Genomic DNA, 22337 nt, shown 5'->3' on the forward strand with positions numbered 1-22337 from the left:
ACACCACCACCACCACCGCCGCAAGCCCTACGACCACCAGCACCGCCCGTTACCACCTTTTAACTATTGTTACCACCACCGTGTGAAAGGCAACACCTCGGAGACATCTTCAGACCACCTACATCGACGCCACTCATGCCCCACAACCCCTCACTATCAGTCGAAACCCCTGTCATAGACTCCACCCACCGTGCGAAAGGTTTGAAATGCGGGGCGGGTTGAGTACTGTGGTGGGGCAGGGGAATTTCCGGCAATAATAGCAATGCGCTGGCGCCCGACGGTTGTTGAAGGTGATAGGCGAGACGGTCTTAGTCATTGGTGGTGGTGGTGGTGGTGGTGGTGGAGTATAATAAGGGGGTGGTGGGTGTTTATTCATTCTATTCCTTTGAAACAAACCAAACAATAAGGTATATTAGAGGTGATCCCTTTCTATTCCCCTTATTTCCCTTTCTTAATTTCATTCTTTTTCCCTTTCCCGAACCAAACGCCCCGTAAGTTTGTTAGAAAACCCTATCTAATTTCTACAAAGAGTGACTATACCTCATTCGTCCCAAACGAAAAGCAAAAAATTCCACTCACAAATCCAATTGACAGTCTCATAATTCCATCGACATCTACTGCCTCAATCGTAATCCCTCCAATAAAACTCCCCGGTTCAGCATCTTCTTTCTTCACCACTGTCCGGCGTCTCATCATCAACCCACAAACAAGGTCAATAATCTCCTAGTTTTGTTTAATTGCAATTTACATGTTTGTGAAAAATGCTCAAGGTTTCTATAACAAACTTAAGATATGAAAGTCAGGGACTCAAACGCTTAGGTGAATTGTAGTTGATCTTGTAACATGGGAATGAACTTACATTAAGAGCACCTCAAAACGATGTCACTAGTTACTACATAAAATAAATCCATGTTTGCCGTAGTATATACTAGGATTGCTGGGCAAAAATGAGGGACTCGTTACAAAAAGGAACAAATTAGTCATCTGAAGTCGAAGCAGCTTCCTTGAGGCACAATCTCATGATCTCCCCTAGCTTTTTGCAGGCATCAAGGCACACCTTCATTCCCTGTTTTCATATGTTAAAACTTAGTGTCCAACTCCAAAAGGCTCTCGATTATAGTGAAGTTGGCAGTCAAATACTCGGGTGTAGCCTAACCCACGTATTGGAAACACAAACTCAAAAAATTCTATCAACTGAATGTTCATAATATAGGAGACCTAGAAACTTTAGTATCCAAAAATAGTGAATTTTTGTTTCCATTCTAAATGAGGATTCATGAATTCTTCCTTTATATAATTTGCAAACCATCTCAATTCATGGGGGTTTATATCAGGTAACTGGAATGGTATGCAAATCAGATCAACTATGAAAGGCAGTTTGAAATGAAGAATCAAACGAGCAATTAAGCATGCAAAGAAAAAGAAGAATGTCTTCAAATATTTCAGGATCTAGCAGTCGTTAACTTAGGAGAAATGTCTTCAAAAATTTAGGACAAAAACAGAGGTAAAAAGCAAGACAATTTTGCATCTAGTCAACTATTATTGAATTAGCAGGTGAGACTCAGAGAAGGGAAAGTAACTGCATTGGAAAATAAAAAGGAGACTGATGATAAGGGCAGGTGGCTTACCTCGTGAACTTTTGAGGTAGTCCACTCTCCAGTTATAGTCAACTGGGTGACCTCGGAACGAGAAGGCATATAGGTAAGCGTTAAACTCCCATCTTGGCAGCTTTCCTCCTCCAGCAGAGGATCAATGATCAAGTTGGTGCCAAGGGAAGACTACAAATGCGATAAAAAAACACTATCAAAAGGGAAATGCAATGGCGTATATGAAATTATCAAATACTGCAGCCAGCTACCTGAGAGACCAGAAAAATCTTTCCCAGTCCTTACCAACAGGAATAACTAGATACAAGTATTAGCTAAAGGATAAAAAAAAACTAAATATAAGAAAACTGAAGTCTTCAAACAGGCATAGATAAAAAAACGGCAAGAAGAAATCTGAAGGATGTAACCAAGAGAGCAAACATAGTTCTCATCCCGTCTAGCCTCATAGCGGTCCTCGTAACATTTTACATAATAAGTGCTCACGAATACTGAAACATCTCCTTTAAACGACCACCAATGGCTTACAGCTAGCCTTGGCATATTGCCTAAACCATTCATAATATATCAAGTTTACCAAAGACAGATAAGAGAGACGAAACATAAGTAGGTGTCCAGGTGAACCTTGATAACTGAAATCAACAGAGCCAAAAAAAACCAGCAGCGAGAGTCAAAGACAAAAAATTAAATAGATCTACTAAGCAGGATGCACGCTACTAAGCTGTAACGGTAAAGAGAGCTAAAATTGCAGGTTGAGACTGAGACATAAATAAATTACAGTTCACAGACTGAAACAAGTCTCTTGTCTCTAGAAAATTAAATATTACCAAACAAAAACTTCAGCAAAGAAAACACGAGAGGAAAAATAAAGTTTATTGTACAACAACTCAACAAGTACTTTTTTAACTAGCTGTTTCCTGCACTAGTATCCAAACAGAAATCCACAATTAGTTGAATAATACATCTTTATCATGGATATCACGAGTGCTCTCATTATCTTCTATTACAAATATATACTAACTTTAGTTTCAATACGACATTAAGAACACAAAAATAATAAACTAAAGCTCCAATGCTATATACTTTTACACTTGAGGTTCCCTAAATTTTGAAGCCTTCGACATAGCAGTACACTGATGCTCAAAACCCAAGGAAAAAAAAAGTGAGAATACAGTATCTAAAATCTAAATTTGAGAGAAGACTTGGACAAGGATATTCTCCATCCCTTGATCGCACTTAAGTATCCCATTTACATGTCTCAAACATTAAGACTCCTTTGTAAGATCAGCATTATGGAAAAGTAGATGATTTTCAGATGTTAAGGACAAATGATTTTATATTTTTCTTCTCACAATCTAAAGAGGTAATGAATGAGACAATAAAAAACAGTGGTACAGAGACAAACCATAGAAACTGCAGTAACCAGATCATACAACATGATCCCAGCATCAGCTAGAGCAAGACTGGCACATGATATAATAACCGGAAGATCACCTGCGGCGATAAAGTGAATAACTAAAATCAGACAAAGGGGCGGCAATAGACTTATGCAAAGAGACAAAAACATCCAACATGACAATTTATTCCCCATATTGTCTCAGCTGCCTTCACTAATCCCTGATCTTTGAATCTTCAAATGCACTCTAAGCTTAGTTTGAGAAGGTGCGAGGCGCACTGTGGCGATGGGGTCTCAAGGGGCTCAGGCGCAAGGCGAAGGCGCACGCCTTTTGGGCACGAGGCGCACTGATTTTTCAAACGAACATCCATATTTCACAATCAAATTTTGTGCGAGAATAGTCCCTTTTTTGTTTTAAAAGGGCTAACACGTATTTAAAAGCGAATATTAAGGATAAGGGGGGAGAAAAGAAGGGTAAAATAAAAGACTTGAAAAAAATATGGAATTGCACACTAATGCGCCTCGAGTGCGCCTTGGGTGCGCCTCACTAGTTGCGTCTTGTGCGCCTTGAAGGTGCCTCATGCGCCTTAGGTGCACCTTTTGTATTCCATGCACCTCAGACATTCTGATGCGATCTAGTTGGCGCCTCACTGCGCCTTGCGTCTAGGCACGCGCTTTTTTAAACTAAGACTCTAAGTTCCTACGTCCATTTAAACTAAGACTCTAAGTTCCTACGTCCAGATATAAAATCAACTTAAAGAAGAAAGGAGGTTGTTGGAATGTAAGAAACCCAAATGTGAAGCCCCACATTGGTGGTGGAGTAGAGAGTTGCTCACTATATAACTATATAAGGCCTAGGGGTTCTCAAACTCCCGATTGGTTTTAGGAAAGATGGGGTTGCCTAGGGTTTGTGAAGTGGGCCCCCTCTCTACTTTCCGGGTATGGTCAGGCCCATTTCGAATTCTAACATAATATGAGAGCCTGGGTTTCCATAAATCTAACTGAGCTCTAGTGCCACTGGAAGAGGGCCCTCTGACCCTCTCTTTAGAAGATTCTGAGTCTGGGTTCCTGCTCCTGCTCCAGCGCGCTCCCATGGTGTTGTCGTGGGTTTGTTAAGTGGGCTTCACATGTGAAGGGGAGTGTGTGACGTCCCAAATTGGTGGTGGAGTAGAGAGTTGCTCACTTTATAAGGCCTAGGGGTTCTCCTCCTACTCCCGATTGATTTTAGAAAAGATGGAGTTCCCTTGGCCTTATGAAGTGGACACCCTCTCTCCTTTGGGGTATGGTTAGGCCCATATCGAATTCTTACAGAGGTCAAGAAACAAAGAGCAGAGCGAGAAGGACGTGTCAAGTAAATGTGTCAGTGTCACCCATGACCTCCGGGGTATCAATGAATAAAAGATGTTGGAAAACAAAGTACACAGATAAAAGCTCATCCAAGTCCCTCATGCAAACGTTTTTATAGGCAGACATAAACATTAGTTAAGCGGGTGTTTGGGTATGGGTTTGTTCAGGAATCATCCCCGGCTGGTATGGGGTTGGAACTTGATTCCTCATACCTTCCGTTTGTTTCTTGTGGGTGAATGAGGTTGAACTCAATTAAAGCTAAAAGAAATCAAAAATTCAATATTTAAAATAATAATTTTTAATATTTTAAAATCATGTGAATAAAGATTTAATCAAATAAATATAAAAACATTTCATTTACTATATTTCATATAGGTTTCTTTCATAGTTTTTTCTTTTATAATCAGATACCCATGGTATCAATCTCATGTCAATGACCATCACGCCAGTATTTATCTAACCAACTATTTCAACCAAAAAAAAAAAGATTCTCCTCCAACACCCCTACCACGCAACGACGACAGACCCACCACTATTCCCAACTCACCTCCCTCCCCTTCTCCGTCTTGTCTACCCTTGATTTATAGGTTCCTAAGAAAAAAGGCAGTGTGACAATGCAAGTATACAAAAATACAACAACATCAGAGCCTTAATCCCAAAATGATTTGGGGTCGGCTGACATGAATCATCCTTTAGAACCGTCCATGGGTGAACGCACACCTCAGAAATGCGAAAAACAGAAAAGAAAAAGTGAAAAACAAAAGGGGAGTGAAACATAATACGAAAGCCAAGTAAACTTATAGGTTTTAAAATCGAAGTCCGGATTTCTTTTATAAAAACTTAGAATTTAAATCGAGAATAAAGATTAAAACTTAAGGGTCCGGATTACCTTAAAAGTGAACCAAGTATTAATATATAAGCAAGTTGTTGGTAAAAAGGTGTGATAAATCCGAAAAGAAACAAATAAATTTTAAAAATTAAATAAAAAACATTAAATATATCAAATAACGTCAAATACTAAAAATCCACATGTATCATTGCCCTCCATTGTGCCCTCTCCGTCACCATTCCCTCATCAAGCACGAGAAATCTCATATCGTGCTGTATACAGAAATAACTTAGTAAAAATTGTGCTAATAGGGGATCTGGGGAAGTTCAAGTGTTTAAAGCGTAGCAAAGATGGTTACTAGGAACTGCAAGGAAAAATAATAAACTCCTAGAATTGTAAGCATTGTTAAGGAACTTGAGAGTTGAGACAATGTTAAACCACAAAAGTACAGATTTGAACAACTCACTTCCACCGGATTCAATAACTAATGCAAAAACATCAACCGTTGTCTTGGGAAAGGACTCCATTATTATCGAACCCTCCAAAGATTTGTGAAGCATAGACGAAAACTCTTTGTGTTCTGAAACCTAAAGAGAGAAGAGGGGGGGCTTCAACAGACTTACAAACTTAGCAATACGATTGAACATGAGAAAATAAACAACGGATTTGATACTAAAAAGTATGTGACCTGTCCTCGAACAGGGGTAGCAAAAGGTGCATAGCTGACGCTGCAATTCAACCGGCCTGTGTCACTGTACATCATTGCCTTCTTACTTTCTCTAGGCCCAAATCTGAACAGTAACCGAAATCATGACAAATAAAACATGACAAACTTAAAAGGGTATTGCTATGTGAAAGCCTTACGACATAATCCGGTCAGAATATAAGCACAGTTAAAGGCGAAAACTGGTTGAATTTTGGAGTATTTCAGTTGCAAGCATTAGAGTAGCAAATATGTAATAAAAAAGAAAAGATATACTCACACGGAGACGATAACTTTGGTGTTACCAAACTCAGCATAGGCAGAACCAGCAGCGGCATTGACAGCAGTTGTCCTTAAGACTGAAACCAAAACAAAAGGGCAATTAACATAAACATAGTCCAACATCCGAATAAAGTGAGTTAAAAGAAGAAATGACATACAAGCAGGGCGACACTCGTAAATGCCACGACCATCAGCTCGAACTCCATCTAAATCTTTGAAACTAGGGTTTTGTTGTTTCTTCTTTTGGGTACAAGGGGAATATGTTGTCCCTAACTTTGTAGCCATCGATTTCTTTCTATCTTTCTATCACTGAATAAAAATTGTGACTTGCTGGATAAAAATTCAAATACCGAGAGCAGAAATCAAAGGTGAATTTCAAATTAGGGTTTTGTTTTGCGATGAGCTCGATATGTGTCGTTAAACTGCCCGGAAAATTGGGGTTTCCGGCGTTAAGGGAGTAGAATCAAAGGGGTTTCAGAAATGCGCTTATGAGGGTTTAAGATTTTAATTTCTTTTTGGTTTTTTTTTGTACAGTAGAGGGACGAGTCCTGAATTAAAAAAACGAACTAAGAAGCTAAAATATGAGTGATCCAATCCCTTGAATGTCCTCTTGTAGAATGATCCAGTGATTAGGGGAGCAGCATTTAACACTATCAGTAAAGGAAAGAACGCCTTGATTAGTAAGCCAGTCACTTGCTCGATTTGTCTTCCAGTAAAAATGCTCTAGTTGGACAATCCAATTGTCGCTTCTAATCAGTTCTTTGCACCGTAAGACTAGGGGACGAATACCAGGGCCGTCCCTGACATTATAGGAGTCTTGTGCGAAATTGAAAAAATGGGCCTCCAATATATAACAACGTTGACAATTTTTTAAAAAAATATCAAAAAATTTTGATAAAAGAAGCTAATGAGGCCCAACAGGCATGTAAGATAAATTAAATTTTGCTCCCTTAATATCTTATAAGTAAGTTCCTTTGCCATGTTGGTTAACTCTTTACTCTTTCATGAAGATGGGGTGGGTTCGAACCTCATTAACAGCACTGAGAAATCGAACACAGATTGCAAGGAGTACAGCGACACACTACTACCACTATAACGCTACCATTGTGTTGATAATAAAGCGCAATGATAAAAATATATTAGGGAGTAAAACGTAACTGGGCCCTAAATTGGGCCCCTAAATTTGGGGGTCCTGTGCGGCTGCACGGGTTGTACATCCCAGCCCCAGGATTAGATTTTGCATTATACTTATTAATAGCACGGAGAAATCGAACACAGACTGTATTTTGCATTATACTCATTAATAGCACTGAGAAATCGAACACGGGTAAGGAGTACAGCGACACATTACTAGTTTACTACCACTATAACGTGTTGATATTATAGCGCAATGATAAAAATATATTAGGGAGTAAAACGTTAACTGGATCCTAAATTGGGCCCCTAAATTTGGGAGCCCTGTGCGGCTGCACGGGTTGTACACCCCAGCCCCAGGATTAGATTTTGCATTATACTCATTTAAGGGTATAATTTATAGTATAAATGATCAGCAGGTAGTCAGGTATATTTATACATCGTATGTTTTAAAAACATCCATATGTATACCTATTGCGAAACTAACAACTTTTGTTTTTTTTACAAGAGTAGCAAGCTCCAATTCAAGTAAGGCGTATTCTAAAGTCAAGTTGTTCTCATGAGGTTTGATATTGGGATCAATGCACAAATTCTTATTTCAGACGGATGGATCCGTCTGAAATATAAGGCGGGTCAAGTTTAACCCATTTAGCATACCATTAACCCATTTAAATATAACAATGTTAACTTTATATTCATTGTGTCTAGTAGTAGCAGTAGCGTAGGTCAGTAATAAATAAATAGGGTGATATTTTTTTTCCTCATCTTCCTAAGGAAGTCAGAAGAAGAGAGAGTTCAAATCAAACCTTCCAAATTCACTTTCTAGTATAATCACTCACATTTCTCATATCTAATTCTCTATTTTTTGCTTCTTCAAATGTTCTACTATAATTCCTCATTTTTCTGTACTCCATTTTTTCTCCAAAACCATTTGAATAAGAAACCTTCATATTTATTTATATCTTGTGATAGGTAAATAATCTCCATTTTTTATTTTTTAATGTTACTTGTTCTTTAATTTTATACGATAATATTTCTTCTTTGATGAAATAGATCAAAATTGTAGATCACAAATTTTTGTTGTTCTTTATTACTCTATTAAAATTCTCAACTGCTAAGATTTATTCTCTTTCATCTTTCCTCATATAAGGGGTCGTTTGGTTCGTTAAGGGAATTGAAGTTCCAAGGAAATAAAAGTTCCCATGATTTTGTAAATCACATGAAATGGAAGAATGATGTTTGGTTGGAAGGTGGGAAGTTAATTACACAGGAATTCACACTTACCTAGGGGGGCCTAGGTAAACAACTTCCCACATCATGGAGGAATTGAAGTTCCTATAGAACTTCAATTCATGTGATTTGGGGCAAACAAACAACCCTCCCATTTTGCAAATCCCATGAATTGTAATTCATGTGTTTTAGAATGGGTAACCAAACGACCCCTAAGTCCATCTTGCATTTTTTCTTCTTTACAAACTAAAAAGTAGAAAACTTATCATTATACAAAAGTTTATATAGATTATTCAGAATTTTTGGGTCTATTTTATTGACAAATAATGGGTTGTGTGTGTAGTTATTCATATTGTATGAAGAAAACTGACCCATCAAATTTATTCATGTAGTATCTTTTATTAAATATGTGACCATTCTACTTATTTTGGAATTGAATCTTTTGAGGGTTTCACATAAACATATTTATACTCTTTCTCTTATTTAGATGGGTTCTCACATAATTTCATTATTTTTCATTATTTTTGTGTTTTTGTTAAGTTTATCAATGACAACATGATAGCTTTATTAGTGATGAATGCGTTCATTTGCAAGGGTATTGTTTTTTTTTTTTTTTTTATATACACAATACGTTGTTCATGAAAATGGTAACATATTTGCGAGAAATGTTGTCAAAGAAAACTAGATAACACTGTTAAACTAAACTGGTAACATTTTATGTATTAATAATTGCTCTATAAATTCAGAAATAAATGTTCACAATTTCGTAAGACATGAAAACAAACACCTAACAGTTGAATAAGTGATCACGTCATTAACGCATGTTATCATTTATGTATGATATGTTACCATGTACTTATAATTAATTATTCTATTGAATAATTAGAGATAATAATGGTAACAAATTATTAGAACATGGACACAAAAACATATTGTCACCTTTAAGATTAACATGTTACTAATTCAGTTCTATATTTTATAAACCAACATGTTTTACATCTTAAACCAACATATTTTACAAACCAATAGGTTTGAAAAAGTTCAATATGTTGTCACATTAGTACAACATTGTTAAAAAAAAAATATTTTATTCCATTTAAGTAAAACTTGTAACCATTTCAGTAAAACATATTACCACAATTGAATACGTTGACATTTCAATCTTATAAACAATTAATTGGTTGATTATGTAAACTTACTTATACAGTATGTACCCTTTAAGTTAAATTTGTTATAAACTCCAAAATGTGTTACCATTATGTTTAATATGTTACCAATTTTATTCAACATGTCAAAATTTTAGTTCACATGTTTCCATCTCAGTACTTAATGTCACCTATTTCCGCATCAACAAATTCAGTTCAATATTTTACAAAGCCAGCATATTTGATACCATTTGCATAGGTTACCACTTTACTTTAATATGTTCTCACTCCAATTCAATATTTGTCCATTAAATCGAAATATATGATGATAAAATATTTTACAGGTTTTAAATCCAACTTAATCTCATTTTTATTTACTATCATCTTTACTACAAATCTTGCAACTCTCTTATTTTTCTATCCATAGGTTTTTCAAACAGATGATGAGTTGTGATTTGCGTTTCTTTGATGTTTTCTCCAGCCTCAACTTTTTTTAACCCCTTGAACGGATGGAGTTGCACAGTAATTTCTGTAAAAAAAATCAAAATCAAAGAAACTAATAAATAAGTTATCAAAAACACATAGCTTATATATTCAAAAATATGACAAGGAAATGGTAACAAATTATACAAATAGGAAAATAAATTATTCACAAATTTATTTGAATAATGTAAAATATTGACTTAGTTATGACAAATAGGGAAATAAATTATACACAAATTCTACTTATGCTAAAATGTTAACTTATTTATGCAATATGTTACCATTCGATTGAATCCAGCTTTTATTTGCAGCAACAATGGTGACATATTGCACAAATAAGGTAACATAATATCTTGATTAATACATACACTAATATTCATGTATTAATGAATTGTAACAAAGGAACAAATCACACAAATATGGAAACAAAATCTTAATATACAAATATTTATGCAAATCATATATATGCAATATATGTTACTATTTGTTACTAATATTACTTTTAATACAAATCATGACAAATTATATTTAAAAGCTAACAATATAATTTGACTAATCCGTGTAATATGTTACCATTGATGTTGCAAAATGTCACCATTATTACTAAGGAAACTATACAAAATAAATCAATGAATAGACATTCATATAAAAAAAAATTGTCTCTGCAATAATATGTTACCATTGACGTTCCAAAATGTCACCATTATTGTTAAGAAGACAACACCTAATAAATCAATAATTAGACATTCATATAAAAATAACTTGTCTCGTGCAATATGTTACCATTTTTTTATTTTTATTTTTTTTGCAAAATGTTACCATTATTACACAGGAAACAATACTTAATAAATCAAAAAATTAGTTAAATCCAACAAAAAAAACTAGATTTTTCGAGTTTCAATCAAATTCAAAACACAAAATTTTATAATAACCAAAATACATTTTGAAAGTTTATACAAACATTGACCCATTAAAATGTGCAAAATAAAGATAATAAAACTTACCCAATATCTTTTTGTTCACATATTTTTTCACCATCTTTGATGAAGATGAAATTTTGCAATATTTTTTTGGGACAAATTAAGTTGAGTGTAAGAAAATGAATAAGAAAAGGGTTTTCAAAAAAAAAATTGTGGTTTTCTTTTTTGGAGGGATTTTCTTTACCATTTTTTTTCTCATTTGCTTTTTATTTTTTTGGGTTTTCTGTAATGAAGAGAGAGAAAATGAATATTGATGGAAAGAGAGGGAAATGATGGAATGTGAAGTATCTGAGATCTTGTGGGTGTAGTATACAAGATTTGAAAATTTGGCACTATAATGTCGTGTCAATCACTAGCCTTGAAATTTTGCATGCCTATTGTACTACCCTACATTACATATATTAATATCACTCCCAACCCGTTTTTTAGCTATTTGACCCATATTTTATAATATGATATCAAAACGACCCGTCTTATTAATAAGACGGATAGTCTTGGTCTTAAGTAAGACTAATTGGGATCAATGTAAATTCAAATCAACTCTGAACTATTTCGAAGCATCATACTTAATTCAGCCAACACATCCTGATAAATCAAAAATAGAGGGACATTGGAAAGCACCAGCCAGTCCACTGAATCAGGAGTTCTATATCAAGTTATATTGCTTAGAACTCTGAATAAAATTAAGCACGTTATTGTTAATTACAAGATCAGTATTAAGCATGCTATTGCAAAATATGGCAACAACAGTACATAACAAGATACACCAAGAATAATTGGCATTCAGACTAGAATTTAGAGTGATGGAGGAAAAGCACAGGAAAATTAGTATACAAACCCTTTCAAATCATCGATATATGAAGAATCAGATGGGTAAAAAGTACGAAATAAAACCCTTTTTCTCCCCTATAATTCTCTTTTGAACCCTCAGTTGAAACAAGGCATTAGTCTTCTAAACCTTTAAATATCAAAAGCTTAGAAAGGGACTAGAAATCTAGAATGGTTATTAGCAAATGGTAGTAAATAACAAGTCCTCAAAATAGGTAACCTCAAGCGTATAGGGTTAATAGGAAATATGTGGGCACTTTATCAAAATATCATCTTTCTGATGCAAGGATTCCCAAACTCAATTTTGGTCTGATCACACATAAATTAGGGATATTATACATTATATTCCCGAGTTTTTGGATTTCTAAGTTGTACCCATATCTTACCTTTTTATAAAAATATAACTCTTATAATAAATTCCATAAGCATTCACTGTTAAAGATATTCCCGTATCATCTTCGATATCTCGTAAATAATACGTTTAGGAAATTGTAATTATTATTAGCTTTCTTTCCTTAGTTCGTAATATGTTTCTTGCACATATAGTTTACCCTAGATTTTGTATTCCATAATATCGTACATTGTAATTGCATAAATACTCGTAAAATCAATGAAAGAATTATCACATTCAAACACTAAACTTACATGGTATCAATGAGCCTCAAACCCTAATCATCCATCCGGCTAATTTTTTTCGCAACATCCATGGGAGGCAACCACGGTCTCCTTCCCAACCCCGATGAACCAAACAAACCCATATCCGTCATCACCTTTTAAAACTGCATTCAATTAACCGACACCCTCACCTACAAACAATGGAGCTTTCAAATCCGTGCTATGATGAACGGCCACGCCTCTTTCACTACCTCGATGGCAGTGTTCCCCCTCCTCCTGAACAACTCACGACAACAGCCGACGATAACAAAACCGCCACCACCACCAACCCCGCATACCTCACCTGGTATCGTCAAGACCAATTCATCCTTGGTGCCCTCACTAGCACCCTCTCCTCCACCGTAGCCCCACTTATTGTCCACGCCACCACCTCCCACGAAGCTTGGACCACCCTTGCTACTACCTTTGACAAAAAGACCCGCGGCCACAAACTCCAACTCAAGGCTCGTCTCTAATCTCTCAAGCTTGGTGATGGGACTATCACGGAGTTCATGTAATCCGTCAAATTATGTGCCGATGACATAGCTCAACTTGACCGACCCATGGACATCGAGGACATCCTCACGGTTGTTTTCGATGGCCTCAACTACGACCTCTATGGCCCTGTTATCGAGTTCATCAAGGCTCGTGACACTCCCATATCCTTCAAGGATTTACACAAAAAGCTCATTCAACATGAACTCCATGTGAATCGTACCAAAACTACTACCCCTGCCAACTTTCAACCCACTGCCAACCCCGCCCATTCGACCTCCACCTACAACCGTCAAACCTACACGCCTCGCCCCTCTTATTGATAGGTTAAATCGCACACCTAATAAAAAAATAACCAACTTGCCTAAACTAATGCAGTAGAGGAAGTCGGGATCGTATCCACAGGAAGACAAACGTGTTCTATCTGCTAATTATGAGTCCGTCTAAGTAACAAGTCTGGGGGTTTGTTTTGTTTGGTAACTAAACTAAAGTAACGAAAGGTAGAGAATTAAAGAGTAGTGTGTGAGTCTAAAAATATAAGGGGATATAGCTAGGATAGTCGGTTTACCATGGTCTAACAACGGTCAAAGGTAAGGTCAAAGACCGGTCAAATTACGGTCTGAAGGGCAGTGATAAGGTCCTCTCGGTCCACTAATCACCCTAGAAACTTTCTAATATGCTCTCGCTCTATTTAAAGTATTCTATTGTTCGTAGCAGATCTCACTCTTTCCAATCTCTCGATCTAGGTCGAGTTTATCAGATTAAGTAACTAGTCGCATGCATTCAACTAATTAAATAAGAATTAATTACTACGATTAACAATTCAGACATATAATTGTTCCAGATCTAATATCCCGATTAAAACCGTCTCTCAACCATGGATCCCCTAAATCCCAGCATAAGAAGTTTTGCTACGCATAGTCAAACTAACTAAATCAACAATAATAATGATAATTGAATTAAACATGATAATAAGATATAAATAATGATTGAACATAAAATTTGCAACTAACAAAGATGAAGAAGAAATAAGTAATAAGAATTAATTGAGGAACAAGGATTAATTAATTACCGAGACAAAGAAAGAAAGATTACAAAGCTTCCGATCCGAAATTCCAAAGAGCAAAGTAATGTGTAAACAATGTTTTTGCAAAAGTAAAGATGCCCTTATAAAGTTCTCAGTTTGTCTTTATATAGAAATAGCTGAGAATTATTAATTAAACGACTAATGGGCCGAATTAACAAGTTAAGCGAACACGGCCTGGCATGAAAATAGTCGATCGACTAAAATTCTAGTCGATCGACTAATCCTCTGAGCAAAACCAGTCGATCGACCATTATAGGCTGTCGATCGACTTTTCTGGGAGAACAGCAATGTCCATCATCACTTTATCATGCTTCCTTACGTCTTCACACATTCCAAGATGATCATTCCCGAGTTTAACTTCACTAGTATCTCGAATGCAACTCCGGGGACGAGTTTTGGCTTGTTTACACTCTTTCGGGTCCAAATCTGCATAAAATACAAAATAACCCAAAGTAGCCGATTCATGGGAGAATAGTAGCCAGCCGCTACTAAATAAGCATAGAAATGCATGCATATGAGTAAAGTAAACGTATGAAATAGGCACGCATCAAACCTTCCCAAACCAAACCCTTGCTTGTCCCCAAGCAAGCAAAGACTAAGGACATAAACAACTAATGGAACGGTAGACGAGCTCAGAGCTAACTATGCTTCACACGCCCAAACTAATTTAATGCAAGCAGCCAAAACCGAAGTACAAAATCAATTGCAAACGAGTTATACGTATGAAACAACTTACTGAACCCTCTACCTTGCAAGACTCGTATATATTGGACTCTCACGGGTCGCTCATCACTCGTTAAAGAACATAGTGAGTATATAGTGTAAGATAGAAAGAAATATAGCCACTCACCTAATTGCAACCTATAAGAACATGTATGCAGTCTAACATGATAGTTATCTCTACCAACCGTACATATGCATTCCATCCAAACAGGACCAAATCACATGCCGAGGACTTACAAATATGGTGAAGTGAGGTAATTGGGTAAGAAGGGGCAAAACATTTTGGAGATGCGGAGGTAAGAGCCAAGCTAGTACCGAACGAAACCAATAGTAAACAAATCCCGCTTCAACAACCCAACCGTTTAACATAAAACGATGCCACAACTGGCATAAAACTCACGCATCAAATCAAGAATTACTCCTCAGATAATATGGAATATGAGCATAGGAGTGAACCATCTTTTTTTTCAACTTCTTTTTCAACTTGATTTTCATATTTTTTCTCTTTTTTTCATATTCACGTTTTTTTTTCTTATTCAACTTCTTTCTTTTTCTCATTCTTCCATTTCCTTCTTCTCAGACCCTTCACAACAAAAAGATATGCCAAGATTGACAGATACACACGTACCCAAAAATATTAACCGTACTAGCTTGACTAAGGTAGGCTATATAAGAATGTGGTTAACAATTGGGTCAACAAAAGTCAATTTGGCTTATGTGAGGCTCGAGGGTAAAATAAGAAGAAAAAGGATGCCTCTCCACATGTGACACCGCCATTAACCCGAATGCATACAGGTACTAAAAGACAAAAATCATGTTTATGCAAATTGATGTTACATTTCTTACAAGGAATATTACTCACATCCTAGATGAAACTGATCATGAATGTCATCAGTTTATGGAAGCTCTATACCTCAGAAATTTTGAGTAGGTTGCCGATATTAAGTCAAGTCTATTCGTTCAGAAAAGTTAATCACAAACTCGTAGATTATGCAACGACCGTACAAGAATGGCAAAGCAAGGCTTGGGCTATAAATAAGCACAGACGCGGTTTCATCATTGTTATCTAACCGTTCCGACTCGTTTCTTTTTTATTTATTTTTTCTTTTTTTTTATAGTGGAAAAGGAATAACAATGCATACGGAAATGCAAGAAATATGTAAACAGAAATGCAATAAAATGCAAATGGATGCACATAGACAGATACATACCCTTCCCAAACCAAATCACACAATGGCCTCATTGTGTTCAGCAAACACCAGCAGCAGTGCAAAATATAAAGGGAAAAATGGGGTACGCGGACGAAATGAAAACAAGCAAAGGAAAACAGAGGCAACGGGTACTTACAATTTAATGACCTTCCCAAACCAGCCAACAAGAAGGGGAGGTCGTGGCCAGCTGCCACTATTCATCACCCACAGCAAAATCGGGATCATCATCTTCTTAAATATGCGATGGTTACCAAGGCTAGTCGATCGACCAACAAAACCAATCGCTCGACTATCAGCTCCATTCGATCGACTATCAGCTCCAATCGATCGACTTTTTCCATCTTATACTCAGCACAAGCACAATCTCGTCTTGCATACATAGTTTGCCAAGACGACTCGCCTCTTTTCCGATGCACCTGAAAATAACGCACACATCTCCCAACAAATACCAAAGCACGTGTCCTAATTGTCTCAGTGGCAAACGGAAATAAATCCTAATTACAACGCAAACAAAGCAAACGATAAACGAAACTAAATGTCCTTTGCTAAAACAAAGCTTATTCAATCCGCGTTGCCTCCCGGTTAGCGCTAGTTTTTGAGGTCCCGCTCAACCTTACTTCATAAGTCATCAACAATCAGGCGGCGTACAGCTTGGCCGCTGACTAAATGAAGTCCCCTCAACATTCTTTACCTTAGGCCACCACTCAAACTTGGCTTTGAAAATAGAAGGGCGCCCCGCAGTATAGGCTTCCTCACAACACTTAGCCTTTGGTTGTTCCTTCTTTGCACGCGACAAGGGATCTCCGTTCTGTCCACCACAATCAGCATCGCCAGCCTCAGAAAACGCACCCAACGCACCAAGTCCACCTGCCGAATCCTCCTAGTAGCTCAACCTGTCAAGTCCTGCAGAAAGAGATGCAAAAGCACGGTCCTCCATCTTGCTCCCAGCATGGGGCGGAGGTGTCACAGTAATAGCAAAACATGACTCAACTGTAGGACTATTAGTTACTACATGGCAAGCTACAACTTGCATAGGTGCCCTACAGAACTAGATTGGGTGTAGGTTAGCTTCTCACCCCCCACTTTAAATGTCAAAGTCCTCGCTCCTACGTCAATAATTGCACCAGCAGTGTGCAAGAATGGTCTCCCTAAGATAATAGGGGTATGGGTATCCTCAGGAATGTCCAAAACAACAAAATCGACGGGTATAAATAATTTTCCTAACCGCACAGGAACATCTTCTAAGATCCCTAAAGGACGCGACAAAGAACGGTCTGCCATTTGGACAGTCATATTTGTGCATCTAAACTCAGTCAAACCTATCTTTTGAGCTAAAGACAGGGGTAAGACACTGATGCTCGCACCCAAGTCACATAAAGCATTATCTATAGTATGGGTGCCTATAAAACAGGGGATGGAGAAACTACCTGGGTCAGCCAGTTTGGGTGGAGACTTGTTTTGTAAAAGTGCACTACACTCCTCAGTAAAAGTGATAGTCTCTATCTCATCAAAACTCCTCTTACGAGACAGAATCTCTTTCATAAATTTAGCATATGAGGGAATTTGAGTAATAAGTTCAGTGAACGGTACGATTACCTGCAGATTCTTCACGACTTTTAAAAACTTCCCAAATTGCTGCTCAATCTTCGTATTCAGCTGTCGGGTTGGAAAGGGAAGCTTAATCGCGATGGGTGGCTCAACGACTTTCTTCTCTTTATCGGAATTAGGTGTCTTTTGAGTTCCAGTAGACGACCCATCAGCGATAGGTAACGGATTAGTAACTCCGTCTGGCAAAATAGTCGATCGACTATCAACTTCAGTCGATCGACTAAAGCTCTCTGTCGATCGACTTTTTCCAGCAATCGCAGTATCTACTTCAGCAAATTTAGTCGATCGACCAAAAATACCTGTCGATCGACTTTTTCCAGGCGTAGCAACAGCTTCCTCAGCGCATTCATCTTCCGCATCAACATCCAGATCCTCAACAATGATATCGTTATTCACTCGGGGCATCTCTGGTCCATCATATGCAAGACCACTTCATAGATGTATCGCATTAACGGTCTCATGAGGCTTATCAGGCTTAGACGGCAACGCACCTAGCTGCCTACTTGTATTTTGGCTCGATAGCTGGGCAATTTGATTGTCCAAGACTTTATTGTGAGCCAACAATTGAGCAATTAGAGCTTCCTGCTTTTGTGAAGCCGCCATTTGCTGTTATAACATAACTTTAATGTCCGACATATCACTGTTTGAAGCCCGAGGAGGAGGCTGCATCTGTTGAAAATGCTGTTGAGGCGGCCTATTAAAGTTCCCTTGTGGTTTTGTACCACGATTTTGAGGGATGATGTAAGGATTGGTCGGCGGAGGGGTAGGATGAAACCCATTTTGATTTCTCTCAGCGAAGAAATTAGAATACGGAGTACCTTGGTTGAAAGATTGATAGGCATGAACTTGCTCTAAAGTACTCATACATCCAGCTGCAACATGACCATGAGCACCACATCGCTCACAACGGACCTCCTGTTGAACCAAAGCATTAACTGTCTGTGGCGGACCCAAAGACTGGGTTGTCCTCATCTCGGCAATTTGGGCGGTTAGAGCTTCTAACTGAGCTGCAACTGCACTATCCGTACCACCTCTTCTTTTGCTGCCTCTTGGATTACCATTGATGAGGCTGTCGCAACCTATCAAAAATAACCAACCGGTCTCTTACTAATATAGCTAGGGAAGTCGGGATCGTATCCACAGGGAGACTAAAATGTGCTCTACTTGCTAACTAAAGTTTGTCTAGGTAACAAATTCGGAGTTGTTTGATTTTGTTTGCTAAACTACAAATAGTGAAGAGAAGAGAAATAAAGGATTAGAGAATGAGTATAAAAGTATGGAGAGAAGAACTAGGATTGTCGGTTCACCAATGAATGTCTAACGGCATTATCTAAGTCACAGATCGGTCGCAAATATCGGTTTAAGGGGTAGTGAAAAGGTCCTCTCGGATCGCTAGTCGCCCTAGAATGCTTCTAACGGGCTCTCGCAACTTATTAGGGCACTCTAATGTTTGTAGCAGGTCTAACCCTCACCAGGCTCTCGATCTTAGGTCGGGGATTACCGGATCAATTAATCAATCATGCTCATTAACTGACTAATCGCGATTTAATGTTATAATTAACAACAAAGGCATGAAGTAATTGACCAATCTAAAACCTAATTAACAACCGTCATAAATTCATTGGCTCCCCTAAATCCTAGCGGAGAAATTAGCTAGACATAATGGAAATAACAATAACAACAATGATAATAATGATAAATAGAGATGAATTCATGGTGACTAAATGATAAAAGAAAATAAATATAAAACTAAAGATGACAAACACAAAATAGAGGAAAAACAATAAGAAATAAAAGGAGCGAAAGAACAAGAATTAATTGAATTACCAATAATTTGAAAGAATAGCCAAAAGAGAACACAAAGTCTAAATCTCAAAAGTTGTAGAAGAGTTCTACGTAATTGAGTTTTTTAGCAGTTAAAGGCAGAAAATAAAGATAACCTAATAAATTGTTTTTCTAGTGTTTTTATAGTAAGTCTAAAAAAGAGAAAACAAATTGGTAACTAAAGCCCAAACACGAGCTAAATCTCGGCCAATGAAACATCTGTCGATCGACACTAAGTCCCTGTCGATCGACACACTTGGACCTTATCGATCGACACATACATTAAGTCGATCGACAGCCATAAATAGCTCAAAAATAGATCTTCCTGTGACGACGGCATGAATGTCGATGGACATATTCCTCTGTCGATCGACACACCTTCCTCTGTCGATCGACACAGCAACTCTTCATTGGTCGTCCGTCTACAGCTTTCAACACAAGGTCAAACACGGACTCATCTCCTTCCTTAATTAATGGGTTTTGGCTCATAATCGCACATTCGGACCTAAAACCTGCACAAGTCACACAACTTACCCAGTAGCGAGAAATGGGAGGAAATAGTAGTGTATGGTCGTAATAAACCATGAAAATGTGTGCTAAATGAAGGGAAATATCGTATGTAAAGAGCACGCATCAACCATACTCAGCAGTGTGAGTAGCTATCTGATCAATTAGTTTCCAGGCATTGGCATCATTAGTGTTGTCCTGGAATCTCCCGGTGGCAGCTGAATCAAGTAAGGCTCTATGATCGTCATACAACCCATTGTAAAACTGGTTAAAGAGGAACCAGATATGGAACCCATGATGTGGAACAGATCGTACTAGTCGTTTAAAATGAACCCACGCCTCATTAAAGTCCTCAGTAGGACCTTGTTTAAAACTTGTAATCTGGCTTCTAAGGGCATTAGTCTTCTGGGGTGGGAAGTACCTCTTGTAGAATGTAAGAGCCAATGAATTCCAGTCTGTAATACCATGAGCTTCCGTATCCAAGTCACGTAGCCACTCAGCTGCATCATCTCGTAGGGAGAAAGGGAAGAGAGTTTGTTTGACTTGGTCCTGAGTCACCCCCGCAGCCAAAGGAACAGAGCAGCAGTAACTAAGCAACTTCTCCATATATTTAGCGGGATCCTCATCAGTTCCTCCTCCAAATAAATTTCGCTCCACCATATTTATGTACGATGGACGAATTTCGAAAGTACCCGTATCCGTAGTGGGTTCAGAATGACTTGCTAAAGTCGACATGATTATAGTAGAAGTAGAAGTAGAAGTAGATGTGTCTTCCTCTCAAGATTGATTTTCTGCAATAAATGCGGCGTAAGCTGAATCAAACGTACTCAAGTCTTCTGCTTGATATCTCCTTCCAAAAGTTTCGTCTAGCATGGAGTGTCCTTTCTGGTTCTGGATCAAACGGTATGAGCTCAGACTTGAAAGACCTGGGCATAAACAAAACTAGCACTAAAAGGTGAGAAACGACCTCAAGGAACACATGTTCCTTGAGACAAGAGACAAACTAAAATAAAAAAAATAGAAAAATGCGTCGCCTCCCAGGCAACGACGCAAAAATTTGACAAGCTAAATCGCACACCTAATCAAAAATAACCAACTGGCCTAAACTAATGCAGTAGAGGAAGTCGGGATCGTATCCACCGGGAGACAAACGTGTTCTATCTGCTAATTATGAGTCCGTCTAAGTAACAAGTCTGGGGGTTTGATTTGTTTGGTAACTAAAATAAAGTAACAAAAGGTAGAGAATTAAAGAGTAGTGAGTGAGTCTAAAAATATAAGGGGAGATAGCTAGGATAGTTGGTTCACCATGGTCTAACAACGATCAAAGGTAAGGTCAAAAACTGGTCAAATTACGGTCTGAAGGGCAGTGATAAGGTCCTCTCGGTCCACTAATCACCCTAGAAACTTTCTGATATGCTCTCGCTATATTTAAAGTATTCTATTGTTCGTAGCAGATCTCACTCTTTCCAATCTCTCGATCTAGGTCGGAGTTTATCAGATTAAGTAACTAGTCGCATGCATTCAACTAACTAAATAAGAATTAATTACTACGATTAACAATTCAGACATATAATTGTTCCAGATCTAATATCCCAATTAAAACCGTCTCACAACCATGGATCCCCTAAATCCCAGCATAAGAAATTTAGCTACGCATAATCAAACTAACTAAATCAACAATAATAATGATAATTGAATTAAACATGATAATAAGATGTAAATAATGATTGAACATAAAATTTGCAAATAATAAAGATGAAGAACGAAATAAGCAATAAGAATTAATTGAGGGACAAGGATTAATTAATTACCGAGACAAAGAAAGAAAGATAACAAAGCTTCCGATCCGAAATTTCAAAGAGCAAAGTAACGTGTAAACAATGTTTTTGCAAAAGTAAAGATGCCCTAATAAAGTTCTCAGTTTGTCTTTATATAGAAATAGCTGAGAATTATTAATTAAACGACTAATGGGCCGAATTATCAAGTTAAGCGAGCACGGCCTGGCATGAAAATAGTCGATCGACTAAAATTCCAGTCGATCGACTAATCCTCTGAGCAAAACCAGTCGATCGACCATTATAGGCTGTCGATCGACTTTTCTGGGAGAATAGCAGCGTCCATCATCACTTTATCATGCTTCCTTATGTCTTCACGCATTCCAAGATGATCATTCCCGAGTTTAACTTCACTAGTATCTCGAATGCAACTCCGGGGACGGGTTTTGGCTTGTTTACACTCTTTCGGGTCCAAATCTGCATAAAATACAA

The 22337-nt window shown here is 37.5% G+C and overlaps 1 protein-coding gene and 1 non-coding gene across 2 annotated transcripts; one reads left to right on the forward strand and one right to left on the reverse strand.

The window, feature by feature from the left end:
* Positions 1–793: 793 nt before the first annotated feature.
* LOC141653624 (exosome complex component RRP41-like) lies at positions 794–6813 on the reverse strand. Its single transcript, XM_074461452.1, has 7 exons — positions 6320–6813; positions 6160–6238; positions 5865–5967; positions 5643–5763; positions 3010–3098; positions 1629–1778; positions 794–1066 (listed from the first exon to the last, which is right to left on the reverse strand). Exons 1-7 carry the CDS (start codon positions 6444–6446, stop codon positions 977–979), a joined length of 759 nt encoding a protein of 252 aa, XP_074317553.1. The 5' UTR covers positions 6447–6813; the 3' UTR covers positions 794–976.
* Positions 6814–20359: 13546 nt separating this feature from the next.
* On the forward strand, positions 20360–20466 carry LOC141654088 (small nucleolar RNA R71). The gene has a single exon (XR_012547664.1). It is a non-coding gene; the product is annotated as a small nucleolar RNA R71 (small nucleolar RNA).
* Positions 20467–22337: the final 1871 nt, after the last annotated feature.

This window comes from Silene latifolia, chromosome 4 (genome assembly GCF_048544455.1).
Source record: "Silene latifolia isolate original U9 population chromosome 4, ASM4854445v1, whole genome shotgun sequence".
Lineage (NCBI taxonomy): Eukaryota > Viridiplantae > Streptophyta > Magnoliopsida > Caryophyllales > Caryophyllaceae > Silene > Silene latifolia.

What these genes read in the sequence shown, in the direction of transcription:
- LOC141653624 (XM_074461452.1), bottom strand. Translation starts at nt 6,446, where the DNA reads ATGGCTACAAAGTTAGGGACAACATATTCCCCTTGTACCCAAAAGAAG. An exon ending in TGGTTACTGCAGTTTCTATG is followed by an intron (nt 1,779 to 3,009) that starts GTTTGTCTCTGT and finishes TCGCATTTGTAG; the next exon opens with TCTTCCCTTGGCACCAACTT. An exon ending in CTACCTCAAAAGTTCACGAG is followed by an intron (nt 1,067 to 1,628) that starts GTAAGCCACCTG and finishes ATATGAAAACAG; the next exon opens with GGAATGAAGGTGTGCCTTGA.